This window comes from Aspergillus ibericus (assembly GCF_003184845.1).
Source record: "Aspergillus ibericus CBS 121593 unplaced genomic scaffold BO80scaffold_17, whole genome shotgun sequence".
In the NCBI taxonomy this organism is placed as follows: Eukaryota; Fungi; Ascomycota; class Eurotiomycetes; order Eurotiales; family Aspergillaceae; genus Aspergillus; species Aspergillus ibericus.
In genome coordinates, this window is record NW_020292115.1 from 145,481 (window position 1) to 159,096 (window position 13,616).

At 52.1% G+C, this 13,616-nt stretch overlaps 5 protein-coding genes across 5 annotated transcripts; 2 read left to right on the top strand and 3 right to left on the bottom strand.

The window, feature by feature from the left end:
- Positions 1 to 662: 662 nt before the first annotated feature.
- BO80DRAFT_454844 (protein phosphatase regulator REG1) lies at positions 663 to 2,419 on the bottom strand (the record flags this gene model as incomplete). Its single annotated transcript, XM_025722088.1, has 2 exons — positions 663 to 1,728; positions 1,803 to 2,419. 2 exons carry the CDS (start codon positions 2,417 to 2,419, stop codon positions 663 to 665), a joined length of 1,683 nt encoding a protein of 560 aa, XP_025575799.1.
- Positions 2,420 to 8,164: 5,745 nt separating this feature from the next.
- tma22 (putative RNA binding protein Tma22) lies at positions 8,165 to 9,045 on the top strand (the record flags this gene model as incomplete). The annotated part of the gene is made up of 4 exons (XM_025715713.1): positions 8,165 to 8,228; positions 8,335 to 8,354; positions 8,456 to 8,543; positions 8,627 to 9,045. The coding sequence occupies 4 exons, from the start codon at positions 8,165 to 8,167 to the stop codon at positions 9,043 to 9,045; spliced, it is 591 nt and encodes a 196-aa protein (XP_025575800.1).
- A 24-nt stretch (positions 9,046 to 9,069) lies between these two features.
- Positions 9,070 to 10,734, bottom strand: BO80DRAFT_501762 (uncharacterized protein). Its single transcript, XM_025724296.1, has 2 exons — positions 9,998 to 10,734; positions 9,070 to 9,942 (listed from the first exon to the last, which is right to left on the bottom strand). Exons 1-2 carry the CDS (start codon positions 10,621 to 10,623, stop codon positions 9,216 to 9,218), a joined length of 1,353 nt encoding a protein of 450 aa, XP_025575801.1. The 5' UTR covers positions 10,624 to 10,734; the 3' UTR covers positions 9,070 to 9,215.
- A 281-nt stretch (positions 10,735 to 11,015) lies between these two features.
- BO80DRAFT_501763 (CGR1 family protein) lies at positions 11,016 to 11,990 on the bottom strand. Its single transcript, XM_025724297.1, has 3 exons — positions 11,767 to 11,990; positions 11,539 to 11,684; positions 11,016 to 11,476 (listed from the first exon to the last, which is right to left on the bottom strand). Exons 1-3 carry the CDS (start codon positions 11,816 to 11,818, stop codon positions 11,336 to 11,338), a joined length of 339 nt encoding a protein of 112 aa, XP_025575802.1. The 5' UTR covers positions 11,819 to 11,990; the 3' UTR covers positions 11,016 to 11,335.
- Positions 11,991 to 12,473: 483 nt separating this feature from the next.
- Positions 12,474 to 13,526, top strand: amcA (putative mitochondrial ornithine carrier protein AmcA/Ort1; the record flags this gene model as incomplete). The annotated part of the gene is made up of 2 exons (XM_025721438.1): positions 12,474 to 12,584; positions 12,648 to 13,526. The coding sequence occupies 2 exons, from the start codon at positions 12,474 to 12,476 to the stop codon at positions 13,524 to 13,526; spliced, it is 990 nt and encodes a 329-aa protein (XP_025575803.1).
- Positions 13,527 to 13,616: the final 90 nt, after the last annotated feature.

The window sequence follows — 13,616 nt, forward strand, 5'->3', positions numbered from 1 at the left end:
AATAAGTTAGCTTGGATTGCAGTAGAGAGGGAGAAAAGGGACTTCGGATTGGTTGGTAGGTCAGGTGTATCTTGTTGGATGGCTATCGTGCGGTGGTAGTTGTTGGTCTTGGTTACTTCGCTAGAGGTCAGGTTTGTATATTCGACTGAGTTAGGATTCTTTAAGGGGGAGAGGAAGAGGACTTTATGGTATGATCGCTGCTGAAGGGGCCGTGGTTAAGTTATTTGGGTCCTTCTGTTAAAGAATGATATGATTGATACTGACAGAAACGTGTCCATACGGGTGGTGCTACTTGATGTAGATGCGCTAGGTCTAGGGATGGACGGTATGCAAAAGATTAGAGCCTTTATTATACGGCCATCAAGAACGCCCACGCAGAACCAAAGACCAAGGTGAATAACGCCAAAACATGAGAGGATGTCCGGTCCCCCAAAGGCACTCACGGCCCACGAGAAATGAAGAATGACAGCCCCCGCCTTAACCCTTTTATCGTCAACCCAGCAGCCAGCAGCACAAGAAAGGAAACTCAGAACGCCTCGGCCCGTCTTCCTGGTCATATATTGTATGAAAAGATGCATGAAAGATTCGCAGTAGGAAATGAAGTGCATTAAGTCGTAAGCCCCGCTCTGTGGACCAGCGGATGGTTCCAGGAGCAATCGCAATCATCGCCGCCAGCCGACGTTCCATATCACATGTGCAATATCCTTGGCCGTATTGACGGTATCCGCCACACGGTCAAAGATACTAGCACTTAATGGTTCATCTTCATTTGGTGTAGATCCCCCTGGAGACATGGAGTGAAAGTAATAATCGAGCTCTTCATCATCTTCCGGGTTGACAAACCAAGGACGGCTTAGACTACCCAGACCGTATGATTTTCGGCTTGGTTCCCAATCGAAAGCTAGATCATTATCTTCTTCATCTAGAAGGAAATTGGCAGATGGCGCGGGGGCCCGGGTGGACTTCACGGATCCGGACGAAGAGGATGGAGTAGATTTCGAGAAATAGCTAGACCACCGATCCATTATTGAGCTTGCAGGGGGTTGTGGCGTGTCCCGTCGGTTCTCTGGGGTGTCTCGGTGTTCGGGGGCTACTCCGCGGTGGTCTGAAACGTCCCAGCGATACTTGAGTGTGGTAGAAGGTAGTGGAGCAATGGTTTTGTTTTCGCCAGCGAAGCCGCCACGAGGTGTACTTTTGTCGCTGATGGATGTGTCGGAATGAATCTGTTTCATCATCATAATACCATCCTCTGATGACTCCTCATCAAACGGAACCGGCCATCCATCGTCTTCCTCTTTCGCCTCGACGGCAATACACTGCACTACCTCATTATTGAAGTGAATATGCCGTCTTTCGCTAGGCGACCCGATGCCTGACGATGAGGTATTGGTAGCGGTGCCATTGGCCGATTCCCCCACGAGTGTGGCGGACGATTTGTTGAGCACCTGCCCAAATTCTGACGGACATCTCTGGAATGGGGGACGGTTCCGATTGGTCTCGGCCTCTTGAGCTTTTAAAATGGCTCCAGCATGTTGCAATAGTGTATGCTGGGACAAAGAGCGCTGCAAGATGGTCTCGGAGGCTGTCCGCTTTTTCAAGATGGGTTTCCTATCAAACATGGTAGGTGTTTCCAGACAGCTTGGAGGCGGCGAGCCGTTGGATGGCTTCTCATGCCTAGCACACGTTTTCAAAGGCCCGTACAACCACGTCACATCACAATCCTTCAGCCTACAATGGCCGTTAGTATAGATTCAATGGAAATGACCTGTGTACGCTGGGCCTTGAGTCTGGGGAGAACCAACCAGTTAAGGGCCTCCGGTGACACTGTGCCCAGATTGAGTTTAAGTTTTGCCCATGTCCTCCACGAAGCATTCTCTAACCTCACCCCATTGTCATAGACGTTCCTTCGAGCAACCACATAACGCCACGAGGCCCAGATATCCTCCTGTCGCCACTCGTGAGAAAGGTAATCAACATGCCTTGACGGTTCATCCTCGATTGTACTATCATCAGCAGCTGGTGCCTGCGTGAAACGTTGAATGTCGGCCGATGAGTCAACAGAGACATCGCTCAAGGCCTCTGGTTCCTTCTGGTCGAATTGACTGGAATCGTACGACGGCAGGACCAAATCACCGTCCTCTTGATCCTCACTCATAAGCGAAAGACTGCTAAGAGTCGTAGGCGTAGGAGGGAAACGATCCACGGCTGCAATGGTGAAGTCTGGGGATGAAGAATCTGAGCGCGGCGGAGGGGGCGCAGCATCATCAGGGCAGCCCCTGTGATGAAACTCGGGGACATTGAACTTCGCCGTGGCGATGCTGGGCTCTTCAAGAAAGTAAGTCTGAGTGATTGGACATCGCAAAGGATCTGAAGAATAGCGCGAGCGCCCCTCATTCGAGGCGGGAAGTATAGCCGTCATCCTAGCAGTGCAGTCAAGGACATAAGGGGAGGCTGCGAGTAAAATGGAGGGCTGGGATGCAATTGATCGAGAGGAGCAGTCTGGAGTCCAGCCAGAAGATGAGAGCGTCAAGGGCACACACCGAGGTCTAAAGATGGCGACGGAGTGCTGAGATCATGGTACACGATGGAGTAGGACAAAGCAGGAGTCAACCTTGATTGGCAGCATATATGAAGGGCAGCTAAGACTTTAAGAGCGATTGTAGGGCGAAAGGGCTAGGGAGGTGTCGGGGAGAGCCATCAATAACGTGTGATATGCAGAGTTATTAACGGCTCTAAACAAGCCCCTCGGAGGGGGTGGAGAACGTCTTTGCTCGGTCGCACGAAAGGATCGGAAACTTGGATGGCTCGAAGCTAGATTCAGATGAAAGGTCGGGAATAAACCAGCGTGCAGAGCAGGGTGAAGGGCAGGGCAGGAGACGTAAAGTCACGGCCACGGGAAGCGGCGGGAAACCGGAAATACCCTCTCGATCGCGAGTCAGCGATAGTGGCGAGTGGAGATGCGATTATGCATGGGGGGGGGGGCGGTCGACCGTTGTTTTCCCTCCCAGGTCAGTTCCTTGAGAGTTCGCGAGTCTTAGATACCCAACGTAGGGGGAAGGGCGGATTGAGGTTCACAGAGATGGTTAGAGACGCAGGGTACCGCGTCGACGGCTTGGCAAGGAGGATTCTGGAGGGTCGATCACGATTGACGTACGCGTGGGTTTTAAAAGTACGAAAGGGCGCCGTATCTTGTAAGGGTGACAGGGATGCAGTTATCTCCTTCGTATCTCCCATCACATCGTACCTAGGAACGGATACCTCCCAGAGAGGCATCAAACAGGGTCGCACCACGCCTGGTATCTGCTGGTATCTACTCGTAGACAGAATACGTTTCGATCGTTTGCCACCAGCCAGTGGGTGAACCAACTCAAAGAGTGATCATGACGACGGTACCTCGAAAGGAAAAACCGGACGAGTGGGGACCAAGCTGCAGCGCTAGGACATGTCTGACTAGCCTGGAGCTATTTTACCCTTTCTTGCCTAGTGCATCTTGCACCGCTCAGCGCTGGTTGGCTGGTATTGTCCTGGTGTAACTCTCGTGGTGCATGATGGTGGAGCGCATCAAGCAACGGGCATTCAGCCATTGGCTGGTGTGAGGTGGGGTTGGCCATTCTTGACACACGATCCAGAGCCAGCCTCATGAAGCAATGTTCCTCGGAGGTAGAAGGTTCGATGGTATCTTAGTACGCGGTGTCTGGACAGGAGGTAAGTATACGCTACAGTACGGAGTACAGCCTCGGATCTATACCCATACATAGCGCCAACCCCTTTACTTTTAGTGCTGCGACCGGAGTCTAGAAGGACTCCGAAACGCCTACCCGCGCTAATTCTGCACTGTCGGGGATAGTGGTGGGCACATACTTCCATCCGGTTTGGCCTGTGGAGGGACGTGCGACGCCCATCCTGGGATGACAGATCGGTGGCCCTGCCTAGGGACTACCAGCTAAACAGCTAACCAACTATCGTGGACATCATCATAATATCATCCCCATGCCGTCTGACGTCCTATCCCAGCACATCTCCGAACACATTGTATCTGACCGGCCGGCCGGCCGACCGACCCATCGGCAGTTGATTCCCGCAGAATCTCTCCGAGAATGATGCGATACTGATAAGGTAACAAACAAAGAACTCGAAAGTCTGTCTCTCCTCTCTTGCCCGATTTGTTTTCTGGGGGATCTCCGCACGGTCGGTGGGAGTCCAGATCCCAATGCGCGACCGTTGCTCGTTCATTCCGGGGCACCCGCAACCAGAGCCCATCCCACGCTCCCCCCGATTCATGACCGACCTCTCCAATCATTCTGTGGACTATGTAATAGTACATATTTGTCTGCTATCTAGAGACTCGATGCCCCGATGTCCCCCAGAATGCTGTCGGTTCCCCTGTGAATCATACACTTTCGCGTCTGTCCAATGAGATCGTCGCTGAACGCCGGTATCTCGGGAATGGGGAAGTCTCCGCCGAAAACGTTCCTCGGGATAACACGGGACGTTAAACCCATCCTCTTGGTCGAAGGACCTGGCCGATTACTACGTTGCCTCAAACGTAGAATGCATGCACGGATGTTTTGGTGCGATGGCCTGCATGCGCATCGGGCCAGAACTGCGTACTACCACGCTGACAGTAATGTTCTACATATGGCCCTATCTCTAGTTACTACCACCACGCCCAAGGTTGATGGGGTGGATCCCCTTCGTTTCCATCCTGTTGGCTTTTGGAGGACGAGGCACGGACGTAGTCTGGGTGCTAGAAGCCTAGAACCAGATAGTAACAGCTGGACAACTCTACTCCATAGTTGTCCACAACCTATCTACTATGTACATAGACTATGGAGACTTCTAGTAACACGCAGGTCCCTCTGTCTGTTGTGGAGCACAGAGATCCGAGCGCCTGGCATAAACGCTCACCGGAGCCAACACCAATTCTATCATCAATCTATGCTTTTCCGTCTTGTTACCGCGGGGCAACTCTCTGGGGAATCGACAATCACTTGGGGTTTCAGAGCCCCGGCGTATCATGATATCCAGAACTTCTTCTTTGAAAGGGCTGCCAATCAGTCTACTACTATGCTTCCAGTCCAGACATTCCCGCCTTGAGCAATCCGGAGCCAACGACCAAAGTACCTTCTTCGCGGGGGCGAGTCTTTTAGATGACACCCACTTAGATCCATTGATCCGCGCTTAGTGCCCGTTTTGGGGCACTGAGATGAGCAGTACTAGTACTACCTACAGTCTACTTAACACAGTATATGTCTGGTTCCGGGACACCTTCTACATCTCCCTCATGAATAGCGCCTCGGTCATATCCGCCCCCTATCTACGCGTCTTCTGTGGCGTAGTCAGCGCGCAGGGGAATGGACCCTTATCGCTCAGGGCAGAAAAGGAGTGGATGAAATAATCGTGTAATTCAGAGTGGCAGATTGGCACCAGAAAAGCCCATGAGGCGGCTCGATGCATGTCAGACAATCGAGGGCAAGGATGACGGATTCAAGATACGGAGGCGGTCCACGCAAGGACCTCCCCCACGAGGGGCTCTTCGGCGCTTCTCTTTGGTCGGTCGGCGCATGCGGTCCCCAGTGACCAAGCAGCAAACAACCACGCCTGCATGTTGGTCCCGTCAATCCCTACGACGGCATGGACCGTGCCCATTGTTCGCCTACCATCACCCACCTATTTTTGCGCTTTGCTAGATACTCGATCGTACTTGGTTAATGAGCTCCGAGTACCATCCCCTCCTTATCATCACTTACGTCGCTGTGAACCTAAAGGACTCACAGGCCCAATCTAGATCCCCAAGCTTGACTCCGACCCAAGGTACCGAACTGGAGGGATTAAAGGGCCTATCAGGGCCTATCAGGGCCTATCAGAAAAGTTATAATTAGTGCCATTCTTGCATGAAAGCGCCACGGACAGCCCCGACTATCTCAGCACCAACCGGAGAGAGATGATCAAGCCAGGACGTCGATCAGTCTGGCCCGCTTCCAAACGCGGGGTGCGATCGAAATACGAAAACCCAACGATCCCGAATTCGCATCCAGCTCGTTCACTCTTCCTCTCGATCCGTCTTCATCCCCACGTTGGTTTTCAACGATGGTCGGCTCCGGATCCTGAAAATGTTTGGATGTTTGCATTTAGCTGGGGTCGTGCGTGCTGCCTCGGGCCTTTATCGGACATTAGTCCGTCGCAAGCCGCTCACGACAACGCTATTCTTGAAGAAGCGCCGGCTGTAAATTGCGTCCAGGCAATCTCACTGACGTGTCTCGAAGACAGTCGGTACCTGTGCACCCGCATCACCCTGGTTTGGCTGTTGGACCGTTCACTGGTCCTAGGCTACTGGAGGTGGATAGCACCTGTTTGTTAGAGGGGATGTTAGATGCGGGGATGCAAACGTTCAACCCGATTGGACCCGTTAATTCCCTAGCAGACAGACGGTCTGTTCTGTCTGGCCCTGCGCAGAACCTCGCTAGTACTTCGCTAGGTCAGAGAGGCGGCCACTGCGAGGGCAGTAACTTGGCTCGCGCGGTTTGTCATGTTGGTGGATCATCAACTGCGCTAGCAACTGACAGGTCTGGGTTCGAATCATGCGTTATTTCAGGGGTCTAGAACAAGGAGCAACGGGGCAACGGAGTAACGGGCTTCACTAGTCGGTAGGTGAGTGCCATCCCCTCCAGCCCTCACTTCCAATATGCGCACAATAGCTGTCGAGGACCGATAGGAGACCATCGCTTATTACGTATTGAAAGTTGCCTCTTTCCAGGGCTTTCCTGAGAACATCAAGTGGCCTTTATTTCAGTGCTAATGCGCCATACCCTGCTCGTGTTTGCGTATCAATGCATACCCGATCAAGGCCTATCTTTCATTCCACACGTCATTACTTCTTTGGCTTCTCTTTCGTGCCCTTCCTGATCGATGACTAACTGGGTGGATATCATGATACAGCTTGCGATTACGTGCTTGTCTTATCAAAAATGGCTTGCCGCCGGAAGGGACATAAGATTTAATCCTAGCTTGCTCACGGTTGGTTAACAGGGCAGTCATCCAAGGCCTGGCTAATGCCAGACTGTAATGTGGGACGCGGCAGGTGCAGTCACTCTAATCATTAACCCCAATAACCATTAGAGGTGCTACAGTGCCAAGTCACTCATACATAAATGTGAGATGGCGGTTATGAGCTCGCAAAGCTCTTTGAACAATTGCCAATCAACATACAGATAAGGAGCATGTTCTGGGATTGCCTCTACTTCTCCAGCGTTGCATGCATGCGTATTTTCAACGATACTTTGCCTCTTAAGGAGTGGCGATGCCCACCTTGCCGGCCTCGCGAAGCCTCAGCTTCATTGTTGTTTAACACTCGAAGCTTGAAGAACACATTAGAGCTGCTCTCGAACGTCTACCCCGTTTGCAGCTGCCAAAGGGCCTAGCGTAGCAATTCCAGTGAGTTTAGTTTAGGAATCAAACCAGGATGAGCGTGTTGACTCAATCACTCTCAATTGCCACTGCTCCTTATTTCCCCATACATTACGGAGTGATATCTCCTTTTTGGCGATTCTACTGTCTGTGGCGACTCCACTTGTGTAACAGACGTCAGGAGGTCAAGCAGCAAGCTTTGTCCACGATGTCCTGCGACTACCCTGCCTGTTAAGGTGCGTGAACTCGAATACCCGGCGAATATTCTGTCCAGTAAGCTTCTACTTATGAGACATCATCTTGCTTTCCTCAGAGGTATAAGCAACGGCTCTAGGGGTTTGAATACCCAGCGATGTATGCAACGTAGCCCTGATATGGTCTTTCACCACAGGAGCATCCGACAGATGCTATGACACGAAGTTGTACCTTGCCTGGTCCCTGCATTATTAGACATCTCGCCATGAGAGCATAACTAATGCTTTCTGTTCCTCCAAATATCATTCCAAATCACCATCTTGTCCAAAAAGCACCAAATCTCCCATATGTATACAAATCACATGACACCTCCGTCTCCTCGCTGTAAGCGGTTAGCCCCATCCGCCGCCGGGAATACATACTCCCAGTCCGACCCCGCGCCCCTCGACAGCACGCGGGACACTGCGACGAGATTTTGTCCGCGATACAAAGATTCTTGAGCTTCTTGTAGTCACTATATACACGAAACGACCACAGGACTCCAACCCTCATATATACAATAATGGCGGACGTTGCGCAGCCAGTTCCTGCTGAACCGCAGGCAAAGCATATTGTATATTGTGGAGGTAAGTCAGGCAACTTGTGACGCAGGAATTGAGTCCAGGAGATAATCACCTGTTATATCTCTTCCTATATTTGGCTTCTCCTAGCTAACGGAAGCTTTTTAAATAGTCTGCACACTGCCCCCAGAGGTATGTGGCATACACTTCTTTGAATTCCCCGGCCTTGCGAACCCATCATCTAAGCGGGGTAAACGGCGCGCAGCAGACATAGCTAACCTGCCCAACTCCAGTACTGTGAATTCGGTGGAACGGCGAAGAAATGTGAAGATTGGTTAAAGGACAGTCATCCGGATATGTATCAGCAGTTATATTCGGAAGGTTTGTGTCGCCTCTTCGCTGCGAGGATGTAATGGTGTTGTGTGTGTATGGGTGAGCTGACTGGTCTTGGTGCTGTTTGATAGAGGCCCTCAGTACCAATCTTTCTACACTTTCGGTATCGGCTCGTGAGCGTGCAGCTAAGGATGCGGCTAAGAAGGAGGCGAAAGCGGCGGCTGCAGAAGCCCGCGATGCTGAGCGGAAGGCGGCTTCCAAAGTACAGATCAAACGGGTCGAGCGCAACAAGCGTAAACATGTTACCGTCGTCACAGGCTTGGATATATACGGGCTGGAGAATAAGAAGGTGGCGAAGGACCTCGGAAAGAAGTTCGCGACCGGTTCTTCTATGACTAGGTCCGCTGGTGGCACTGAGGAAATTACGGTGCAGGGTGATGTGAGCGAGGAGATTAAGGAGTGGCTGTTGGAGGTATATGGAAAGGAGATCCCAGAGGCCAACATCGAGCTCATCGAGGACAAGAAGAAGAAGAAAGCGGCAGAGCAATGAATGAGTCATACTACCAGGTGACAGAATGGGCGCATAATGTACAAAATTCTATGCTTGGGGACCCTCTGGGTATTATGTCATTATGGTTTACATATTAGATTGATGGAGACGCGACAGTCTCGAGGCTGGCCTTGAAAGTCGTCCTAAGTCTCAAAACAAAACCAGCGCGCTCATAGCTCATCAAATATCTTCAATGGGTCTTGGTCACCAGCCCTGGCGTTGCCATCATCCCGGGTAGAGGTAGCTGTGATAGTAGCTGATCCCGCCAAAGGACGACTATTATAGCGATAAGAAAGATTGCGCAAGGATCGTGGACATGCCTCCCTTGAGCTATCTGAGACTACCTCGCGGTCCGCCTCAGAGGGTAGCGCATGCGACGAGTTGGACAAAATCGCCGCTTGGGAAAGCGCTTCGGGGGATTCTGGAGCCATCACAGTCGGCCAATTCTGAATGGCAACCGCGAGCACAACTGCAAGTATGCCAGCTAGGATCACTGTCCAGAAAATTCGAAGTCGCCGGTTGACGCGAGACTGCCATTCCATCTCTTTCTTATCCCAGCGATCAATTTCACGTCGCATTGTCTCAAGCCGGTTGTCAAGACCCTCGGCCCTCTTTCGCCCCGTCTTCATCCGGTCTTCCAACGCCTTCATCCTCTCTAACTGGGGCTGAAACTCTTTGAGCTCTCCCATCTGTTTCCGTATCTCTTGGTCCAAGCCCGAAGTCTCTCGCTGGAAGTCATCGAAGAGGGCGGTGGTGGAATTCGAAAGTTCTTGAAAAGACGCAATAGTCGAGTTCAAAGCGGCAATCTTCTCCAGCAAGTTATAGTACGTATAATCAAGTCTACGGGTGATATCCGTGGCGAGGGTCCCAATCAGGGACAGGGCAGACCGTAAGAATCTAGCAAACAACCAGTCAAAGCCAGCACTTATAAGAACGGAGCACCATGACTTACTGCTCCCCTTGCTTTCTTTTACTCCTCACCTGCTCCAGGTCTTCCATCGACCGTAGTTCGTGACGCCTAATGGGGCCGAGCTTGTTACTCGGGTCGATTCCATCAAACAAACTGCCCTTTCTGCTCCCAGCATCCAAGGCCGCGGTCGACTCCGAGCCCCAGCGTGACCAGCTTGTCTCCTGCGTTATCGGTCTAAGTAAACCATCGTCTCCATCGTTCTCCTTTTCTTTACTGCCAGACCATGTTGGCAGAAGACCTCTGGGCCCAGCAGATGAGGTGATATTATTCATCCTTCTTTGGAGACGCCGGTCACTAGATTTACTGTGCTTCCGCTTGTCCTTGTGACGTGATTTGGATTTCACCCGGTCTAAGCGGGGTACGTCGAAGGACAGATGATGGTGATAGTGCTGGTGCTGCTTCTCTCCAGTAACACTGAGCGCGCTGGGGATTTGAGATACTTCACGATCATAGTGATCATGGCCGGGTTGGAAACTGCTGATATGGGCCTGGTGGTTGACGCTGGGGGGCTGGGAACTGGGTGGTGCTGGCTTCTGGCTCCCGGCGGTTCCAGAACCATGAGCCGGTGGGTAAGGAGCGGCCGGCTGTTTGGACGGTTGGGAGAGCATAGCGGGCAGGGAGGATCTAGACAAGTACTCCGTAGACTAGTCACCTCTCCACTATGTGGCACGCCCAACCCGGTAGCCCTTCTCGATGTGCTTGTCAGCTTAGGTTGTCGGAGTCTGAATTGATGTTCATCATTCATATGAGCCCCTAGCCAAGGTGAGACAAAACGTGGTGAACGTGGTGCCAAGCGCTGATCCATGCGTTGGCCGATGACTTCAATCGGCCCCTGATTCTGCCAACAATCAGCCGATATGGGTTATCGTAGTATCAGACTGATCACACGCTAATATGAAACATTCAAAGACGCTATTCCTGTGGGTTTCTCCTGGTTTGCGGTCTGCTTTTGAGGGGAACCATTACGCATGATGCTAAGGGAAATGAGAAATAGAATCATCGATCCTATACATTCATTCATTGTATACAGAGTACACTGTTCTAGAAAGTAGATTCCCAACTCCACGGTCGCCAGCGAACTCCTCTCGTCCTTAGAGAAACAACAGCCTGCAATGAGCCATAATGGCCAAGCCCGGTAAAATGGACAAAAACATCGCGGAAAAGATAAACAATAAAGAGTTATGGCGTTGGCAGCGCATCCACTGCTCACTTAATTCAGGTGCAGAAAGCAGAAAGGGCAGGGTAGAAGAGGAAGGATGAAGAGGTGGAAGGGGGAATAAGGTGAGACCATATCGACAGCATTCAAGAGGTTGACTGCACTCAGGAGTTCAGCAACTTGTTGCGCTTCTCCCGCCGCTTCAAGCGCTCGACTCGTTTGCGATGCATTTTCTCTGCCATCTTCTCATAGCGTTCCTTCTCCTCCTTAGCGGCTCGACGATCCTTGATTCTTTGGATATGGGCCTGGGTAATTGTCAGCAAGACCAAGACGCTCCTTTTCGGGGCATGTCGCGGGTTGATCGTACCTTCCTCTCTGCCTCCTTCTCCTCCTTCAGTTCTTTCTCATGCTCCTTCACGGCTTCTTGGTGCTTGCGGGTTTCTAGTCGCTTAGCGTAGGAGGTCATGCCCGCAGTCGGGCGGAACGGCTTCTTGGTATCATGCCAGTTTTTTCCTGCGGGTCCGAGAAGCGAAAAGCATTAGCAACAGTTATTTTCGAAGACGAGGGAAAAAAAGTGGGGTAGCCAATTTCATACCATTTTTCCGCATGCCCTTTACGGGTGCAGAAACTGAAGGCGCGGAAGACATGGTCGGACCGGGACGGTGGGGGTGGCGCGCAGACGGTCAAACAAGCTGGTCGAACAGAGGGGGCGGATGGGAAGAAGAGAAGGAGAAAAAAGACGACCCCAGCGGATGATCGATAGAATCTTCTTAGCTCTCCGCTGCCCTTTTTTCGGGGCCTTCGAGTTTTGAGGAAAAAGTTATCTTAGACCGATCAGATAACCGGATCTCGGCAGAAGTGGTGCCCCGAGGCCCCGTCTGGCAGCAGAACATGAGGGATTTGTCGGCGAGGAGTCTTACGGATCACACTGGGCTAGCTGCTCTAGTCGCAACCAACCGCTGCGAGGTCTAAACCCCCCACCCATCGTCCATCTTCCGGGTTCCCCTGCCCCCTTGGCCGTTTGGGCTCGTGTTCCTACCTACTGGCAAGCGATGGTCGTTCACCTCTGATTTTACCGCGCGTGGTTCGGGCACACCTCGAAGGAAAACCCCTCGTCGACACACCGCCCCTCACCCCGAAGTCTTTAAATACTCTCCACGACCTTTTCTTCCTCGACCAGCTCGCAAGACTCTACAATGCTCACTCGATAGGACTTACCTATCCCCTCAACCTTCTTTCTCCCTGCCATACTCCCTAGAAGATCGTGTACCGAGGCCTCAGCTGCTCGCCTCTCTTTCCCTGATGGCGGCCGCCGAACATGCGATTGCAATCAATGATGAACTACCGATGGAGCTCCCTACACTCCCGCCCAACCAGGGCCTTGAGGCCTTCAAAGATATTGTGTTCGGATCGGTAAGTCATGCCGTTGTACCCAACCACGTGGTGGCAGACATCACTGACGTTCGGAATCACTAGGTCGCAGGAATGGCGGGGAAAGTGATTGAGTACCCTTTCGATACTGTCAAAGTGCGACTCCAATCGCAACCGGACCATCTTCCCCTCAGATACAAAGGCCCCCTGGATTGTTTCCGTCAATCGTTTCAGGCGGATGGTCTACGCGGGCTCTACCGAGGCATCAGCGCTCCCATGGCAGGTGCTGCCATAGAGAATAGCTGCTTGTTCTTTAGCTATCGCATTATGCAAGATGTCCTGAGGGCGACTATCTACTCTCCAACCGACACTTTACCTTTTCCTGCATTGGTGTTGAGCGGCGCTGCTTCTGGATCCATTACTTCCCTTGCGCTCACGCCCGTCGAGCTCATCAAATGCAAGATGCAGGTTCCTCACACGGCGTCTGGCGCAAAGGCGCCCGGGCCTATAGCGCTAATGGTGTCTATCTTCCGCCAAGACGGTATCCTAGGCTTCTGGCGGGGGCAAATGGGAACGCTGATCCGCGAGACCGGTGGCGGCGCTGCATGGTTTGGTGGTTACGAAGGAGTATCTGCACTGTTTCGCGCATACCGTGCCCCATCTGTGGAGGTCAACCAAGATGAAGCAGTGTCGGATGCCATTCCGCTTCACCAGAAGATGATTGCAGGTGCCGCTGCAGGTGTAAGCTACAACTTCCTGTTCTACCCTGCCGATACGATCAAGTCGCGGATGCAAACGGAGGATGTCAGCCGCGCAGCATACAACGGCAAACGGCAGACATTCTGGGATGTCGCCAAAGCTTTGTGGAGGCAGCAAGGGCTAAGGGGCTTGTATCGAGGCTGCGGTATTACCTGCGCTCGGTCTGCCCCTAGCTCGGCATTCATCTTCACTGTTTATGAGGGTCTACGGAATCATTTTGCCTGAGTATCTGATACTCGAGGCATCTACAGCTTTGTCCGACCGCCGCATTCTCATTCACCTTTCAGCCCCATTACCTCCTGCTTTCCCTTTCAT